This window comes from Mesoplodon densirostris, chromosome 14 (genome assembly GCF_025265405.1).
Source record: "Mesoplodon densirostris isolate mMesDen1 chromosome 14, mMesDen1 primary haplotype, whole genome shotgun sequence".
Taxonomy (NCBI): Eukaryota; Metazoa; Chordata; class Mammalia; order Artiodactyla; family Ziphiidae; genus Mesoplodon; species Mesoplodon densirostris.
In genome coordinates this window covers 58,884,629-58,903,179 of record NC_082674.1, presented here as the reverse complement: position 1 = coordinate 58,903,179, position 18,551 = coordinate 58,884,629, and the positions used below count along the sequence as shown (strand labels likewise).

At 43.3% G+C, this 18,551-nt stretch overlaps 1 protein-coding gene across 7 annotated transcripts in view; it reads right to left on the bottom strand.

Annotated features, from left to right (window-relative positions):
* The window catches only part of ANTXR1 (ANTXR cell adhesion molecule 1), a 292,266-nt gene that overhangs the window by 173,099 nt on the left and 100,616 nt on the right, over positions 1-18,551 (bottom strand). For all 7 annotated transcript variants that reach the window (XR_009534396.1, XM_060117934.1, XM_060117938.1 and 4 more), the window contains exons 11-12: positions 2,451-2,520; positions 877-955 (exon numbers count right to left, since the gene is read on the bottom strand). Coding sequence is in view for 6 of the 7 variants with exons in the window: in XM_060117934.1 (XP_059973917.1) it covers positions 877-955; positions 2,451-2,520 (149 nt within the window). In the remaining variant the exon portion in view is untranslated. The remainder of the gene's footprint in view (positions 1-876; positions 956-2,450; positions 2,521-18,551) is intronic.

Sequence of the window (18,551 nt, the reverse complement as noted above, 5' to 3'; positions counted from 1 at the left end):
TATTAGGGGTTGAGTTCTGTATATGAGCTAACCAAGTCCCGACTGCCCTCTGATGGGCTGGGCTCCAAGACACACTGACCGTGGGAGCAACTACACGGGCTGAAGGGTTCCCAGCCATAGCTGCACAAAAGACTCTCCCAAGGGGGGCCTGAATCCACCGAAGCTGGGGCCCACTCCAGAGACTTTGCTTCAGTTGGTCTGACATGAGGTCAGGGCATCCATATTTTTTAAAAGCTCTCCAGGTGATCTTATGCGTAGTCAGAGATGAATGTTACCTGCCACGAAGGATCCAGAGACGGGGCATCCGAGGAGCTGGTAGAGGATACAGTCTACATTCTGCCTCACAACCCCTATGTCATAGGGCCCCTCCCTGCTTCTTTCCTACTTCATGAATTTTCCATTTTCTCCTGGATTATTTCCACAATCATATCAACAAGCTGCAATTTCTTCCATTCTAAATAAAAGCCTCTCTTTATACTCCACTTCTTCCTTCAGTTATTGCCCCATTTTCCTGCTGCCTTTTAGAGGAAAAACTCCCTAAGGTGTGTCCAATTTTTTTCTATGAATTTTCTCCCAGACCCAGTCCATCCAGGCATCCCCGCTCAATACTGCACAGACCCTGGTCCCACTTTGCCATCTGATTGTGAAAGTGTGTCCAGGTCTCACCCCCAGTAACAGAAATGGGGAACCCGGGGAAGTACAGGCATTCCCGATACACTCCTGATACGTGTACAGCCCCCGATGCAGCCCACAGCTGGCCTAGCAGTGCCAGGGTCAAAGCTCAGTGAACAGAAAGCAGAACTGGTAAAAAAAAAACTTGCCAGGGAGACGGTAATGCCAGTGAAGTTCTCAGTAAAGGGAAAGGTGCTGACTTACACAGTGTGTGGTGGTGATGATGACAGAACTGGAGATGAAGGAGAGGCCGTCGTTCATGCTGACCTGAAGCGCGGCTTTCCTGCAAGGACACGGGAACCAAGGATACTCAGCACGTGGGCAAGAAGCAAGGGGCCAAGAGCCGGACACACAGGTCCCCCGAGGGCTCTGCTCTGAAGTACCCTTGGGACTGTAGTCTCTTCCTCTGGGGGCCTGAGTGGTCTCATTTGTAAAATGTGGAGGTTGGTCTCCAGGGCCGATCCACCTCTAACATTCCAGAGAGATGTCAGGATACACCTGGCTGGTGTATCATCAAGGTAGTGTATCCAGCCCTTCTTACATTGTGGAGAATTGCATTGAATGGGCAGAACCTGCTCCCATGTAATTTACTTGTCACGTTGTAGTACGAAGAAGTATTCTTAAAAAACGGTTCAGATCAGTGGGGGATACACTGGTCAAGCTAGAAACTCTATTGTTATCTGGACTCTCAGTGATCAGATTCTGATGGCCGTGGTTTTGTTGCTACCCAGCCAACTCACAGAGGTACAGCAGTAAGTGAACTAATTTGCTTTCTATTTCCTCCCATCTATAAGATGCTCACTGAAGCACAAGCTTGCATTCTGCAGCATGGACACGGGGCTAGTTTGTGGAATCAGTGGTATCACAGGCTGACGTTAGGCAACCAGAGTTGGAAGCTTTGTCATTTGAACAAATGATTGAAAGCAGAATTCAGATGAGCAAGTTTCGCATTTTTCCTTAAAGCCTCCATTCTATCTTCAGCCTATTATAGATGTGTTTACAGAGAGGCTAGTTTGTATTCTATCACAAACATCGCCTCTCTGTTTCCCCGCATATTTTTTTTCTTGCTCAGGGTGCTAATTCTCTCCCTCCTCTTGAATATTTTGATCTCATCTCATCAGCATTTACTATCACTGCACCATTGCAAGATTTTCTCCATAAATTAGTTCAGGGAACCTCGGGCCACCTGGCTGAATACATGGTGCTCTGGAGAGACAGAGGAAGGAACACTGAACGTGGCCTCAGAGGGGTCTGAACGTAGGGTCTTGAACCAGTCCTGGACCCACTTATCCTTTTGGAGCTTCCTTTCTGAGTTTCTTTATCTCTAAGAAAGGATATAATCATCTAGAAGGGCGATTATGATGACAGGGTGAGGTTATGATATGAGAGTGCTTTGAGAAGCATGAGAGCTTTCTAGAAATGTAGCTGTGATTAAGCCAGACCGACCTTGTTTTGAACCCATACTCTTTCACTTCCTGCTGTGTGACCTTCGGGCAAGCTACTTAAATTCTCCCAGCTACAGATTTCACATCTGTAAAACTGGGATGGTATGTGTCTGGTTCATGGGGCTCTTGGGAGGATAAAGGGAGGCGCCCTTTGGGAAACATTTACCCTGGTGTCTGGCTCACTGCAAAGCATCGGCACCATTATCATTATGTGGAGGAGTCTAGAAAAAGGCTCCATAATGACAATGAAGAGAGACTCTTTCTCCTCCTTTTGTCCCCTCTACCTCCTTTCTCCTCCCTGGCTGTGGGGTTTAGTTGCTGGTGGAAACTTACATGCCAACTTCCTTTAAGATAGGCGCTGGACACAGCAAATAAGTATCTTCCACAGTGAAGGGCTTCTCATCTGTAAAAAGGAAGTCACTGGATTAAGAGGAGTGAGGCAAGTTTATAATTTCATATTCAGTGCTTCCTACAGACCATCAACCAAGTCCTGGGAGACACTAGAAAAGCAGTAATGTTTTGAAATATAAACTCATCTTAAGCTGTAAAATCCACTAAAGTGAACTCAAGGTCTTCTGCCTGAATACCACTAGTCTCTGATCCTGTATGTCCAGTGGAGTCAAGCAGTGAGCAAATAGAGAGTGAGTTCTTACCATAGACCAGGCATCCCTGAGGGGAAATGAGAAGGTATTAGACTGATACTCGGGGAGCTTCAGGTCTAAGTCTAGTTTGAGAGAGAAGCCATATTCATGGGAAAAGTTTGCTGACTCAGCATTGTTTACACTAGCCAAGACAGGGAAGCAACCTAAGTGTCCATCTACAGATGAATGGGTAAAGAAAATAGGGCATATATATGTAGAATGGAATACTATTTAGCCATAAAAAGTGGAAATCTTGCCATTTGTGACAACTTGGATAGACCTTGATGGCATTATGCTAAGTAAAACAAGTCAGACTGTGAAAGACACATATAATCTCACTTATATGTGGAATCTAAAAAAGAAAAAAAACACAACTCATAGATACAGAGAACAGATTGGTAGTTGCCAGGGGCAGGGGCCGAAGGTGGCGTGCGTGAAATGGGTGAGATGGTCAAAAGGTACAAACTTCCAGGTATAAAATAAACTTCCAGGTATAAAATAAATAAGTCATGGGAATGTAATGTACAGCACGATTTGGAAGTTTCTAAGCATAAATCTTAAAAGTTCTTATCATATGAAAAAAATTATAACTATGTGTGGTGATGGATGTTAACTAGATTTATTGTGGTGATCTTTTCACAATATATACAAATATTGAATCATTATGTTGTACACCTGAGAGTAATATAATGTTATAGGTCAATTATATCTCAATTAAAAAAAAGTTTGCTGACAGATACAAGTAGCTAAGCCAAAATATGGTTTGGCTTCAGAAGACAGAGTAGCTTCCTTTAGGTGGGTGACACGATGAGGTCACAGGGAATACAAAACATGAGCTGTGCTTCAGCGGAGAGATGGGGAAGAGGCATTCTTGGTGGGAGGAATGGCATAAGCAAAGACAGAGCAAACAAAAGGGTTGCCCCAGGGTAGGACGTAAGGAAGATTTGAAAAGATCAGTATAGGAAATTGTGTGCTCCAAGTTCTTCGAGTTAAGATTGAGGGATTTGGACCTAGGCCTATAACTGGCTATGAAAAGAACTTTGGAGGTTTTTGGAGAAAAACTTGAAGTGATGATTTTGGAAGTTTTAGCAAATGTAGCTGTGAAAGATGGATTAGAGTGGGGGGAATCTGGAGGTGGGGGAGTTCTTTTTCTTATCCTAATGGATGTCTGGGGAAAAGCTTAAGCAATTTTAATCTTGAACTCCTTAAAAACTTCACTGTGTCCCAGATTCTGGGGCCAGAAGCAGGGCTGAGAAGTTACTATACTCAGCATATGGTAGTCATTCCTTCATGACTCAACATTTACTGGGTGCATGCTCTGTTCAAAAGATTGTGGTAGGACCTGTAGGTGATATGAAGATGAATAATATGTGTTCCTTTAATCAAGCTGTGAATACAAATACCTGGAAGACAGAAAGGAAGCCTTTCCAAATGTAATGGAAGGATGCCATGCTGTTGTTGGCACTTGATATGAAACTGATGTGTCTAATGACATTTGAATGTGGGACACTAAACACTTGCCTGAGTGGAGATTAGGGAGCCTCAAACCCTGCATGCCTGGATTTAAGGACCAGAGCCATATGGGATGGGAGTTGGAGGACACATCTGAGTTCTAAGCACTGTCTCTCCATGGAAGGAGGATGAAGAGGATGGCCAATTACAGTCTCCCCTGATGTCTAGGGAGAACTTCAAGTGGTGAAAAGTTAGGGAGGTTATTTCAGGTCATTCACTCATTCACTCAACAAATATTTATTCAACGCCTACTATGAGCTAGAGACATAGGCTTTGAGAAGAGAAACACAGTCTTTGCTTTTCATGACATTGCAGGGGAGATAGTTATTAAACACATTCAGTGTTTTTTGAAGAAGTAAAAATATTGCATTTTTTAATCTTAGTCTTTAGTACAAGACTGTTTTTTTTAAGTGAAGGAGAGTGGATTTACCATACTATATTAATTTCAGGTGTGTGACATAGTGATTCAATATTTTTATATATTATACTCCATTTAAAGTTATTACAAAATAATGGCTATATTTCCCTGTGCTGTACAACATATCCTTGTTGCTTATTTAAACATATTCATTTTTATTAAAAAACATATTCTCTTGAATGTCTACCATGTGCCAGGCATTGTGCTAGGCCTGGAAGTGAACACAACAAATGAAGCACTGCACTTTTTTTTGTTTGTTTAATGGCCACTGTTTTAGTTATCTATTGGATTTAGGGAATGTGGGCAGGCCTTATGCCCTGGGGACATCAGACATTGAACTTAGCTAATAATAAGTGGCATTTATTTCCTGTTATTCCTTGGGTGTGTAGCCTAAGGAGAAGGGATAATTAGCAGAACAAAATGCAGGCACTCTTAGGCCCTCCAGGCAAATGCCACCTACTACATCAAAACTTCATTTAGAATTCTAATAAGAATGAGTACCCCTGTTTGAGTGAGGTGAACAGAGAAAATGAGGGAGGGCTTTGCATAAGAAATAACATGAACATTGGGTTTTGATGGGTGAATAGGAGTTCTTGAGGAAGAGAGTTCATGAGGAAGCACAACAAAGCAGAAAACATGCTGTTATTACACAAATTACTATTTAGTTAAATTGTGATGAGCACAAAGAAGGAAAAGCAGGGGGCTTACTCTCACATGGGAAGTCAGGAAACATTTCCCTGAGGAAAGGCTCTGTGAGCTGAGACCTAAGGCTGGGTGGAGAGGAGATGGGGTGGGAGAGCGCTGGAGCTGCACAGATCCTGGAGCAGGAAGGAGCCCAGGTCTTCCGGGAGCTAACAGAAGGCTGACAAGGCTGTTGAATCTCAGTGAGACAGTGGCTCAAAATGAAGCTAGAAAAGGCAGCAGGACCAGATGACCAAGGCCTTGTAGGTCATGGTGGGGCTTTTGGGACTTTTCCTAAATGTAACAGGAAGCTACTGGAGGTTCCCCTCATATTTAGAACGAGTACTGGCAGAGTATGGAATGTTGCCAGAACAGTGAGGGTATGTTGAGTACAATTATGAAGCTTATGAGGACAGTGGCGGATCCCACAGCACCTGAACCGAGCATTATTATCTTCAAGATGTTTTCCCATCTATGATGGCAATAACCACAGTGAGACTAGCTGGGGCATGTGTGTCGGTGCTCTCTAAGTACATCGTACACATCACGTAATCTAGTGTAACCTTCTAGCAGTGCTATCAGGGAAGGATGTTATTCCCTTCATTTAACAGACAGAGGTGGAGACACTTGCCCAGCGTTACACAGGGGAGCTTGGATCAGCACCCGGGCAGTCTGGCCGCCACCTCTTTTTTTTTTTTTTTGCGGTACGTGGGCCTCTCACTGTTGTGGACTCTCCCATTGTGGAGCACAGGCTCCGGACGCGCAGGCTCAGCGGCCATGGCTCATGGGCCCAGCCGCTCCGCAGCATGTGGGATCTTCCCGGACCAGGGCATGAACCCATGTGCCCTGCATCAGCAGGCGGACTCTCAACCACTGCGCCGCCAGGGAAGCCCTGGCCTCCACCTCTTGATGAGAGGCACGCTTGATCTCCTCTCACTACAAGCTTACGAACCAAGGCAAGGCAGGGCTCACTGGGCTCATTTTCCAGATGCAAGATGGAGGCTCAGAGAGGCCACAGTAACCCCTGATTGCACAGCGTGTCAGAGGCAAAGCCAGGACTAGAACTGGATTCTCCAGTATTCTGACCAAGCACCTCCCTGTTCCAGGAAAGGCTCGTATTAGAGGATAAACCAAACTCGGGACAGGCGTGGCTGATGACAACCTATATTTACTTTCTCTTGGTGCTGCAAATGCTCTAGTAATACTTGGGAGTGCAGATCCCTGCCCACGGATCCTGCCCACGGAGTCACAGGCCGGCCACGGCGCAGCCACAGGAGGCCTCGTGACTCCTGACTGCATTCTGCGCGGGGAGCTGAAGGGGGCGCACCGCAGCCACGCACCGCGGCCCAGGCTCCCTCCCGGACTCTCTCTGAGCAGCTCCTCTCCTCCCTACATCGCAACAGGAAAGGGAGGGAGAGCCCAAGGTTGGCTCGGTCAGCCTAGGTCAGGTGGACCGCTTCTCACTTCCCCCCTCCTTTCATTTTCCTTTCCTGCCTGGGAGACCAGCTATTTCTGGAGCAAAGCAGATGAGACCCTCGCTGGGAGGACGGAGGAGACGTGGTCGAGGCCATAGCACCAGCTCGACACGGCCTCCCATCAGTTCATCAGCCTCCCAGGCTGTGGGCCTGCTCTGGGGAGCTGGCATTTTCGGGTCTGAGAGGGATTGTTTGGTTTGGAGTGTGTTCCACTTTACCACAAAAATGAGTGACTTTTTTTCCCCTCTTTCTCTCTAAACAAAGGAGGGCCATTTGGTTTCCATAACTTTGATCATCTGACTCTTTCCTGGAACGTCCACTTGGGAAGCAGGGCCCAAAGCCTTCCTCCTCGGCTGGGCCACGTTTGGCTCGGGGGCCATGCCAACCTCATGGCCACCTCTGCCAAAGCCAGTGGCGTGGTGACATTTATGGGGCCATCATCCTCTGGAGGGCCTTAGCCCTCTGTCCACCGGTGGCCATTACACTGCTCGTTAGCACTGGGTGGGCAAGGAAAATGGACGCCGGGAGCTGGGAGGAAACTAGAGAGGGGCGGGAGTTCGAAACTAGACCTTCAGGGAATTTTTAGATGATCTATAAATGTAAATTTCCTTGCCTTTTGCCAAAGGTAGTTCTGAATTCAGTGTATACCTACGACATAGGTGAATCCAAAGCATCTGTCTTACAAGAGTCTGATAATCGAACAGAGCTTGATTTAAATCAGGATCTGGGGATCAATGAGTGTCCTTATACCGAAACACCAGACACCCAGGCTTGGGATCTGGAGCATCCCTGAGGATGAGTACAAGGGGCATAGGGCCTGGTAGACTTCAGAGTCAAACAGATGCAGGTTCATATCCCAGGTCCTCTTACTAGTGTGTGACTGGGGACAAGTTCCTCGGCTGTGAACATGATGACATCATTGTGTGGGGTTGTGTGGGGAGTGAGAGAAAGTGCGTGTAAGTATGTTACTGGGCACTTAATTAACATTTAGTAAACGTTACTCCACATTATTACACGGGTATCCAAGCCTTTGAAACAGACAATGAATGTGTGGTTTAAAATCAGAGGAACTGAAAATTTAACATTTCAAAATGTCTAATTGCTTGATTACATTGTTCTGTCAAACACCTTTTTAGGCATTAGTGATAGGGATAGAAGAGAATAATTAGTTAGTTAGAAATCCCACTAGGGGATTGAAGATAGAAAGGGAATTTTAAGGGAGTCTGGGAGACTGTTGTAAGCTACTGACCACTCAAGAAAAGAATCCAGTAACCTAGCAACAATCTACACTATCTTGAAGGAAGACCAGGCACATTCAAGGCACAAACCCTGAAAGTTAAAACACAAGACAACAGATATGGAGTCTGAATCTTGTTACACAAAGTCAAGCAGTTAATGGTCTTTGAAGAGTAGCATTTTTGCATGTGGCCAAGAAGGACTGAAAGGGGAAAGCAACTAGGTGAAAGGGGACATTATACGGAAACGTGAGATGAATTACCATATTTTAGTATGTGTCACCACCCTTTTGCTAATATACATATGATTTAAATAGCTCCATAACAGTTCTGGTTAAACCACATAGAGGAAGGAGGTACTAATGATGTAAATAAGGAAGAAGGTGGTCTTCTCCCCTCCCCACTATTTCTTTCTTTCTTTTTTTTTTTTTTTTTTGCGGTACGCTTGCCTCTCACTGTTGTGGCCTCTCCCATTGCGGAGCACAGGCTCCAGACGTGCAGGCTCAGCGGCCATGGCTCACGGGCCCAGCCGCTCCGCGGCATGTGGGATCTTCCTGGACCGGGGCACGAACCCGTGTCCCCTGCATTGGCAGGTGGACTCTCAACCATTGCGCCACCAGGGAAGCCCCCCACTATTTCTTTGATTATAAAAATGTAGCCCTCTTTGTTCTCAGGGCTGCACTCCCTTGCCTGCCCGCCTGTGTCTCTCACAAGCCCCCAGTGCTAATAAACTCACTCTTTGCCTGCCACTTTGCCTCACGCTGAATTCTTTCTGCGACGAGACAAAAGAACCTCAGCTTCAGTAAGTCCTGACACCAGGTGAGCAGTTTCAATTAAAAGACATTCAAGTCCCCTCCTAAGTCAGGGATTGTGGGTTCAAATCCCAGTCTGAGTTTTGGCTGGGTTTGAGTCCCATCCAAGAAGGAGTGTGATCTCATTAGGAATTCCTGGGAAAATGAAATGTTTTAGTGAATGTGTGTGTGTGTGTGTGTGTACATATGTACATACACACAGGCATATTATATTTACACGTACACACACATACATCTATATCTACACATACATCTATATGTATCTATATTTATTCTATACTGATTTTGTGTAACACTATATACCCATGGTCTCATCTGACATTATTATTATTATTAATTTACAATTTGGGAAACTGAGGCTCAGAGAAGTTGGTTAATTAAGTTAGTGTTGCACACTAATAAAAGAGCTGGAAATTGAACCCAGGTTTTTTTTTGTTTTTTTTTTAAGAAGATGTTGGGGGTAGGAGTTAATTAATTTATTTTTGCTGTGTTGGGTCTTCATTCCTGTGCGAGGGCTTTCTCTAGTTGCGGCAAGCGGGGGCCACTCTTCATCGCAGTGCGCGGGCCTCTCACTATCGCGGCCTCTCTTGTTGCGGAGCACAGGCTCCAGATGCGCAGCCTCAGTAGTTGTGGCTCATGGGCCTAGTTGCTCCACAGCATGTGGGATCCTCCCAGACCAGGGCTCGAACCCGTGTCCCCTGCATTAGCAGGCAGATTCTCAACCACTGCGCCACCAGAGAAGCCCTGAACCCAGGTTTTGTTGAAATGACTTGCCCATGGTCAACCCAGCTAGTTATTTTTTTTCATTTTTTTACAGATATAATTTAAACTAGTTAGCCATTTTATATTGTCATAATCTCACAGCTAGTTTTATGATGTAGCCTGAAGTATACCAGGAACTGAGTCTGGCAGTTTCGGAGGCAAACGATCAAGATTCTCCACGGGTGAGGTTGGATAGCAGTAGGAGGCTTGTCTTCCACGAGAGGCAACCAGGGTTGAGAAGCTCTGTGATAAGGTTCTGCTGTCTTCTGAGAGACCCTGACCTACTGTAATGAACCCATGTTCCAGAACCATACATTCAAATGTGTACATTCCCAGGTTTTGATCTTGGATCAATGTAATTCTTTTCAGACTGGTGAAGAAGTTCCAGAATTCTTCCCTGCAGTTCATAACTGTCTAATGGATTTGGGATAAAACCAGGATTAAAATTTATTAGCTAATTCAAACACCAATCACAGTGGGTCCTTTCACAGGGCTGATTAAATAACTGAAATCCTTTCCAAGTCTTGGCAATCCTTTCTTGATATAAATATTTATTTCTGTCCAAAAGGACAAGAAAAATAACCCTTAGTCTTATCTAAGGGAGCTTGTTGAAACCCTCCCAAAGCTGATGTAAACTCCAAAGAAGAGTTTACATTCCTACTGTGACAAAATAGTGGAGGTTAGGGACTGAATGAGCTCACCCTGCTCTTTCTCCCCATCTCCCCTGAGTCTAGGGAGATTTTTGTGGCATCCCTGAGCCAAGTATAACTGTTCAGCACCAAATTATCAGCTGGTTGGGGAATGTGTCTCTGAATTAAGACAGAACAGACAAGCTAGAGTTAGACTGAATGTTTCTACCTTTTCACCTACTTGAACAGTAACCAGCTTTTTAAAAAGCTCAACTTTTAAAATACTGTGCAGAAACCTGAAATAAAATGGTACTCAGCAGGACTCCAAGTTGATGAAATTCAACTTGGCTTGAGCTTTCTGGGGTCCTAGCCAGAAAGGAGGTGGTCGATTACTCTACTGGGACTCCTGCAATGAAAATTCACAAACATGGGGGTCTTACTGCAAAGCTAAGTGGGATCCCATGGCTTAGAGTAGAAAGAAGTTAACATTTATTAGGCATGTACTATGTGTCAGCCCCTAGGCTGGAAGGTTTTCATAGATGGCTGAGATCAGAAGTCTATGGATTCTTTTGCTAGAAGACCTTAAACTCTACGTAAGGGGACAAAGCAGAGATTTTGAAAGTGGAGAGGGTGGCTTCTACTTGGAAAGGCTGAACAGTGGTTCTGAGGTCAGAGCAATGAGAAACAAGACTCAGCACAGAATGGGAAGAGCTGGTAGTGAAGCACAGGTGGGTGACGCCAAGCTGGGAACAATCCTCAGAACATACACATCCACCGTAATGTCCTCTCAGGCCCAGCTGAAGCCAGAGGGGTGCCTTTAATATGGCGGAACCAAGCTGGCTACCATCGTTTTCCTCAGACATGACCCACACCTATCTATCCATTCGCTAGCCTGAAGTTGTTGCAAGGTTTCTTTGGAAGCCTTCACTGGCTAGTTGCTATGAGATCAGGTGATGAGCTTGGTCAACAGGCTCCAGGTAAGTTCCCTGGCCTATACATGATTATTTCCCCAGCTCCTGTGTGTGTAGGTGTCTAGGATATCCTTTTAGTTTCCCTCCATGTTCTCTGGGGCAGATTAGAGCAGGAACCATGAGCACATTAAGAGCCTGGGCCCTGGAGTCCCATCACAGCTTGCTACCTACTGGCTATGTAACCCTCTCCATAACCCAGAGTTCTCACCTATAAGATGGAATAATACTCATTTCATATTCAGCACATATAATGAGATGATATGATTAAATCCTCAACACTTAATAAGCGCTTGACAAACGTCAACTATTACTGCTAAAGTGTGGGTACTTCTGGGCTCATTGCCTGAGGCATCTGTAAAACACAAGATGTGAAAGTGTGTACAAACTGAGTAGGTCTTGCAGAACTTATCTACTGGGTTGTGTCAGGGCTACATGGTGTAGGCGTGACAAGAAGAGAGTCATCTATCCTAATAGATTCTCTGGGTGTGTATGTCATGCAGTGATCCTCAAATGGGGGCAGTTTTGTCCTTCAGGGGATAAAAGGCAATGTTTGAGACAGTTTTGGTTGTCAAACTGGGGGAGGAGGGCTATTGGCATCTAGTGAGTAGAGATCAGGGATGATGCTAAGTATCCTACAATGCACAAGGCATCCCTCTCCCCTTCAACAAAAAAATTATCTGGTCCGAAATGTCGATAGTGCCAAGGTTAGAAGTCCTGGTATAATGTCTACCATGGCTTTACACCTTTTTTTGGCCCATTGTAAAGAGTTCTGTAGATAGTTCTGGGTGGTTCACAGCCCAACCCCGAGAATTCTGGTAGAATGTCCAGAAAAGTTCAGAGGTGTTAAAAGATTATGAGCAGAGAAGGGAGAGGGAGTAACAACTTGAGGGGCATTGGAAGACACGTGGCTGGAGTAAGGAAGAGAGTGTTTCTTAGCAAATTCTTCCATGCAGGCTTTGATGGGTCCAGGTTTGCCTAGTGGTAGGTGGCACCTGAGCCACTCTGCTGGGTGGAGCTTTACAACTGAAATGGGGGCACTGCAGAAGTGGGACTTAGATTGCTGTTGAGGCTCCGAGCTGATGTGGGTAGGAAGGATGTAGAGTCAGAGCACCTCACCTACAAATACCAGTATAGGACAAAGAGCTGAGTGCAGTCTTAGAAAAAGATAAGTCAGTTAACTTGAACATTGTGTACATGAGGACCAAGATTACATCATGGCCCCAGAAGTAAAAGGTGAGGGACCATGAGTGCACTCCCAGAGGAGAGCAGGGATGGGAGCCAGCAGCCTTGCTGGTCTCTGGATTGTCTTTTGGGGGCTTACAGATTCCCCAGTCCCGCACAAGGCTTGACCTCTGTGGCTCTGGACCCACCAGCTTTTAGAATTGGTCTTTAGCACAGCCAGTTTGACTTCTCAGGATATAAACTGCTTTCTACTCTATTTACTGCTATTTTCAGTAATTATAAAAGCAATACACAGTGAGTGTGAGAAGTCTGAGAAATACAGAGACGTGTATCCCTGGTGGCGCAGTAGTTAAGAATCCGCCTGCCAATGCAGGGGACACGGGTTCGAGCCCTGGTCCAGGAAGATCCCACATGCTGCAGAGCAACTAAGCCCATGCACCACAACTACTGAGCCCACATGGCACAACTACTGAAGCCCATGAGCCTAGAGCCCATGCTCTGCAACAAGAGAAGCTACTGCAATGAGAAGCCCAAGCAACACAACGAAGAGTAGCCCCCACTCGCCACAACTAGAGAAAGCCTGCACGCAGGAACAAAGACCCAACACAGCCAAAAATAAAGTTTATAAAAAAAATAAAAAGAATGAAAATCCTTGGTAATCCTAACTTCCAGTGATAAACATTGTTAATGCTATTTCAGAATTTTTTCTATGCATATTATTTTTCACATGATTGGAATCACACTATGCATAATGTTGTGGTATTTGGCATCGTCTCTATCCAAAGTTAATAGGGACAGATTTAGGTGTTGCAAGAAAACCGAATGAAGATAATGGGGCTCGGGGCTCTTGCAAAATATTTCTTCCTCTCAATAAATCTCGAGCAAAAAATTCTTGACTGTTGACATTTATAAAACTTACAAATTATCTTCTAAGCAAAGCATCAACTTTTAAAAAATTTGTGAGCTTGAGGTCAGAAAAGTGGTGCCCTTGAGACAGCTGTAACTTGCTAAGAAGAAATATATTTTTTAAAGCTTTGTTTTCACTTGGTTGAAGACAATTCAGGATTCATGCACAAGGTATGTGTCTCCTGACATACGAAGTCTTTCAGCTGTTGCAGAATTAGGTTTGGAAGGGTTTACCTTTGGAGTTGGGATTGAGTGGCAAGTCACTAAAATGGCTAAAGCCTTGCACAGGATCATGGCCATGAACTATGGCAAAGGCTGACTGTTCTTAAAGAACACAAACCTATACAGAATCTTAGAGAAGCGGTGGGAAGGAGACTCCAGGCACACACTTGAGTAACAGTGGACGCCACTAAGTTGCTGTGGTATGCAGATTAGAAGACAGAGCTAAATTGCATGGAGAAGAGATATATCAGTAGCACTCTCTTCCTTTCCCTCAGCAACACACAACTTTTCCTCTAAATGAATGTTGAGCAAATATTTAAAGAATGTCAGTTTGAAGGGGACATAGGTTATTAGCCTGCCTGGGGTTCCCACGAGTCTGGCCCATCTCTATGTTAACCACTTTTTCTTCCACCATCCTACTGAAGTGACAAAGGAGCAGTATGGCATGGGGAAAGGCATCATCACAAAAGTCCAGTCATCTGGTGCAGAATAGAGGGGGTGCCAACTTCCTCTATCAGGACAACAGGGCTGGGATAACAGCAGTTTCAGGGAAGTTCACAAGCAAATCTCTCCTCCAACAATACTTCAAAGAAGACCACTGTGTGCCAGAGTCCACAGGTAGCTTACAATTTTCATTTGGAAGCAATTGCACACTTGGGAGAACAGGGGCAAAGTCAAGTTTGACTGTCTACCAGGCACTGCTGCAGTTAACTTTGGACTGTGTCAACTTGCCCTTGGAAGAAGCTCTTTTGCCCCTGAATGAAAATCTTTACCAGTTAGTTACTTTTGGTGGCAACTTCTTTTTTATCCCCACCCCATCCCAGATTCCTGGGGTTTTTATCTGACCAAGCAAAAGTGCAGTAAATTTCCACTTATCTATATTTTTGTCTGGATCTGAAAGATAAAAACATGGACTAACACAGTCTTGGCAGGAGCCACTTCAGAAGCAACTGGGTGAAACCTAAACTCCCTCTGAAAGCAGGGGCAAAAGGGAAACATGGGCAGATACATGAAAAGCCTGTGAAGTTGAAGAAAGAAGGACCATTTGGGGAACCAGAAGAGATGGCTTCCCTGTGATCACATAGTCAACTGCATATACTGACTTTCTAAAGCCTGGGCTCTTTGTTCCCTGGTCCAGGGCTTTTTTTCTTGAACCAGAGTTTAAGTGTTGACTCTCTAACATGCTCTGTGGCCTTGGGCAAATAGCTAAATCTCTCTGAGCTGAGGTTTCCTGTCTATACTATGAGGGGGAGCAGTGAAAATCAGGGCCTCCAAATCAGGCACACATCAGAGTGATGTGGGCCTTCAGGATCAGGGGACCCAGGGACCCATGGGGATCTGTGTTTAGGAAGCAATGTAGAGAAGCAGGCAAAAGCCTCTGGAGTAGACTGCCTGGGGTCCAAACTGCTTCCACCTCTGGCCATCTGGGTGACCTTGGGCACTTCATCTCTGAGTTTCAGTTCCCTTGTCAGCAAAATGGGGATAGAAATAACTCCTCCCTCACTGGACTGCTGTGAGGATGAAATGAACTAGTTCAGGAACAGAACGGGGTAGGTGCTCAGCAATCAGTGGCTGCTATCACTTGGATGAAGCTCCTGGGGGATTCTGATTAAGAATCATGAGACGAGATGCTCCTTTAGATCTCTTCATTCTGAGTTGCACAAAGTGACCTTCTATCATCTTCATATGACATCAAACCCCTACGAATGCATCCAAATTGCACTAAGTACCTTTTTCACCCATAGATGCAACACTCTAACCAGTGAGAAAGGAAACAATAGGCTTTTGTTTGGGAAGTTTGTGTTCTCCTTCCCTCTGCCCTCCTCCCCATCTGCCACCATAGGTGCACTTCAATGATCTCCTTAAGGGGCCCACAGCCCCCGAAGACCAGATGTTTTCTAAGATAAAGTATAGTTTCTGGATAACTGGACAGATTTTTAAAAACAAACACAATGGAAATCCTACATTGGAGTGAGCATTGTCTCTCATCCCCTTGGGAAGTGAGCCCCTCTTTGGAACTGTTCGAGCTGCTTTCATGACTAATGTTCAGTTTGAAAAAAATATCTTCAAAGGGGGCAACGTTTTACGCTTTGAGAGTGAACCAAAAGTAAACCAGAGCCATGCCTTGTGAATAAGACTGAAGATCAAGCTGAGAAACAAAATTTTGCATCAGAAAAGAAATGTGCCTATAAAACCAGGAAACTGATTTGTCACATGGCCTTTCAATTGAATTTTAGTAAGTTTGTTAAAAATCAGTTTCCTTTGTTTATAGTCATACCTCATTATTCTCCATGCAACACCAGGATAGTCTAGCATGTTTTTCATTATTGTATTAGTAAAAACATTCATTTTTTATTTACTGTTCGTTAAAATGGATCATTTGTCAGCTCCTACCCCAACGTCTCCTTTTTAACATTCTAATGTCTCTACAAGTGGATTTCCAATTGAAAGTGGATCTTTTCTTGGCACGATACACCGAATACTGGAGTAGGAAAAAGTGCATCCAGAATAAATAAAGTTTGTGTGAAGATTTCCAAGATATTTTCTTGGCCAGGAGTGAGTTCAGCCTGGTGACTGGAGAACCAACCAAATGCTAAACTTAAGATGCGTGCTTGGCCTAAATAATTAACAAGAATTTTAAAGTTAAAATTTAAATAATGGTTGTGGTTTTTTTTTTTTTTTTTTTTTCTTATGACGGAAGGGACATATGATCATAGAAAACTTAGATGAACAGAAAGAAGAAAGTAAAAACTAATAGTGGTCTCATTCAGAGGTAACTACTGTTAACGTTTGGTTGTGTGTCTTTCATGTTTCTCTCTCTCTCTGCATATAAATGTGTCTAAAACAGGAATAGCATCAAGGCACTGTTTTGTAACTTATTTTTAACATATGAAGCAGTATCGTTAACATCTTTCGCACATAAGTAATTATTCATCTTTCCCCCAGTATTAATTATTTAAGGGTAAAGTATAATTTATATAACAAATTAACTATCATTAAACATTTATGTTACCATTTAAATGTTTCCATTTGTTTACTTTCTTTCCTTCCTCTCCCTCCCTCCCTTTCTTGCTTCCATCCCAAATTCATTCCTTCTTCCCTCCTCCCTCCCTCCTCTCTGTCTCCTTTTTTCTTTTTGCCATTATAAGCAATATTATGATGAACATCTTGTAGCTGAGTCTTTAACATTCTCAATCATTTCCTTTTGATGAAGTTGAAATTGAAATTCTGGGTCAAAAAATGTATAAAAGCAGTTGATTCATCTTAAGAATGGTCTTCCTGGGGAGTTCCCTAGTGGTCTAGTGGTTAGGATTTCAGGCTTTCACTGCGGAGGAGGGGTTGGGCGGTTTGGGTTCAATCCCTGGTAGGGGAACCATGCAGCCAAAAAAAAAAAAAAAAAAAAAAAATCCAAAAGATTCAATGGTCTCTCTCACCAATGATGAATGAAAACACTTCTTACTCTATATCTTTGCCAATATTGGGAATTGTAATTTTTGTTAATCTTTGCCAGTTTGATAGATTATTTTAATTTGCGTTTCCTTGATTACAGTGAGCATTTTCCACATGCTTATTTGCCATTATTTTTCTTGTAAATTTCCTTTTCATATCTTTTACCCATCGATGTGCTCACATTTTCTACTGATTTTAAGAGCTGTCTACATATTAAAGTTATTGACCCTTTGTTTGTTCTATGTCTTGCAAATAATTTAGCATGTTTTCTGTTTCCCTTTAGATTTTTTTTTGGGGGGGGAGGTTTAAAGAATTCAAAAACATGTACTCAAGCCATTCAAATTTTCCTTCATGGTATCTCCTTTCAGAGTTATGCTTAAAAAGTCTTTCCCCACTGGAAAATTATGTAAATATTTATTTTTGTTTCCTTCTAAAACTCCTATAATTTCATGTTCACGTTTAAGTTTTTCATCTGGAATTTGTTTAGATGTAACGTGTGAGATAAAAATTGAACTGAATCATTTTTCCAAGAGGTTAGCCAGTTGTCTCAATACCATTTTTGAATAATCCACTCTTTTCCCACTGATAAGAAAGGTCATTTTATTTTATACTAAATTCACAGAAGTGCTTGGTTCTTTTTATGGACTTCATTTTTCCTGTTCTAATGTTAGGTTTGCCTTTTGTGGCACCAGTCATACACTGTTTAAATTACTGCAGCTTTTTTATACATCTTAAAATCGGCTAGGGCAAGTTTCCACATTTTTCTTGGCTATTCTTCAATGTTTATTCTTCCATATATACACTTCAGAATTATTTTGTTAACTTCAAAAGTCCCATTGGACTTTTCATTGGGATTGTAGTAAAAGTAAATATTAATTTGAAGACAACTAGTATCTTTGCAATCCTCAATTGCTGCTCCATTGAATAACAGTGATAATGATAATAATAAATTAATATTAGCAGCCAACATTGATCGACTGCTTACTGAATGCTTGGCCCTGTTCTGAGCCCTAATTCTCACACTGAAACATCATAACAGTCCACCACAGAGGTGCTATTATTGCCATACTCATTTTAAAGATAGAGAAATTGAGGCTTGGAGATGTTAAATACTGTAACTTGCCATGGTCACAAAGCTTTAAGACAGAAACAGGGTTCTTTTCCTGAGTGGTTCCAGTATACGTTCTATGCCATGAGTCTATACTGCCTCTGTACTGACTTACATTTTCTTCATTTCCCTCACAGAGTTGTGTAATTTTCTTCCTCTATGTCTCTACAAATTTGGTTAAATTAGTTCTTACCAGATTTTATATGTTGCTACTGTATTTTTCCTGTGATGTTTGGTCATTGCTAGATTATGGCAAAGCTATTGATTATTATAAGGGAGGTATTTATTTTGAAATCGCCCAGTTTAATAACCTTCTTATTAGTGTAGCAGTCTGTTGATTCTCTTTTTGTTTTGCAGGACGACACAACCATCATTTTCAAGTAATAATGTTTGGCTCCCGTTTCCTGTACTTATATCTCTCATTAGTTTT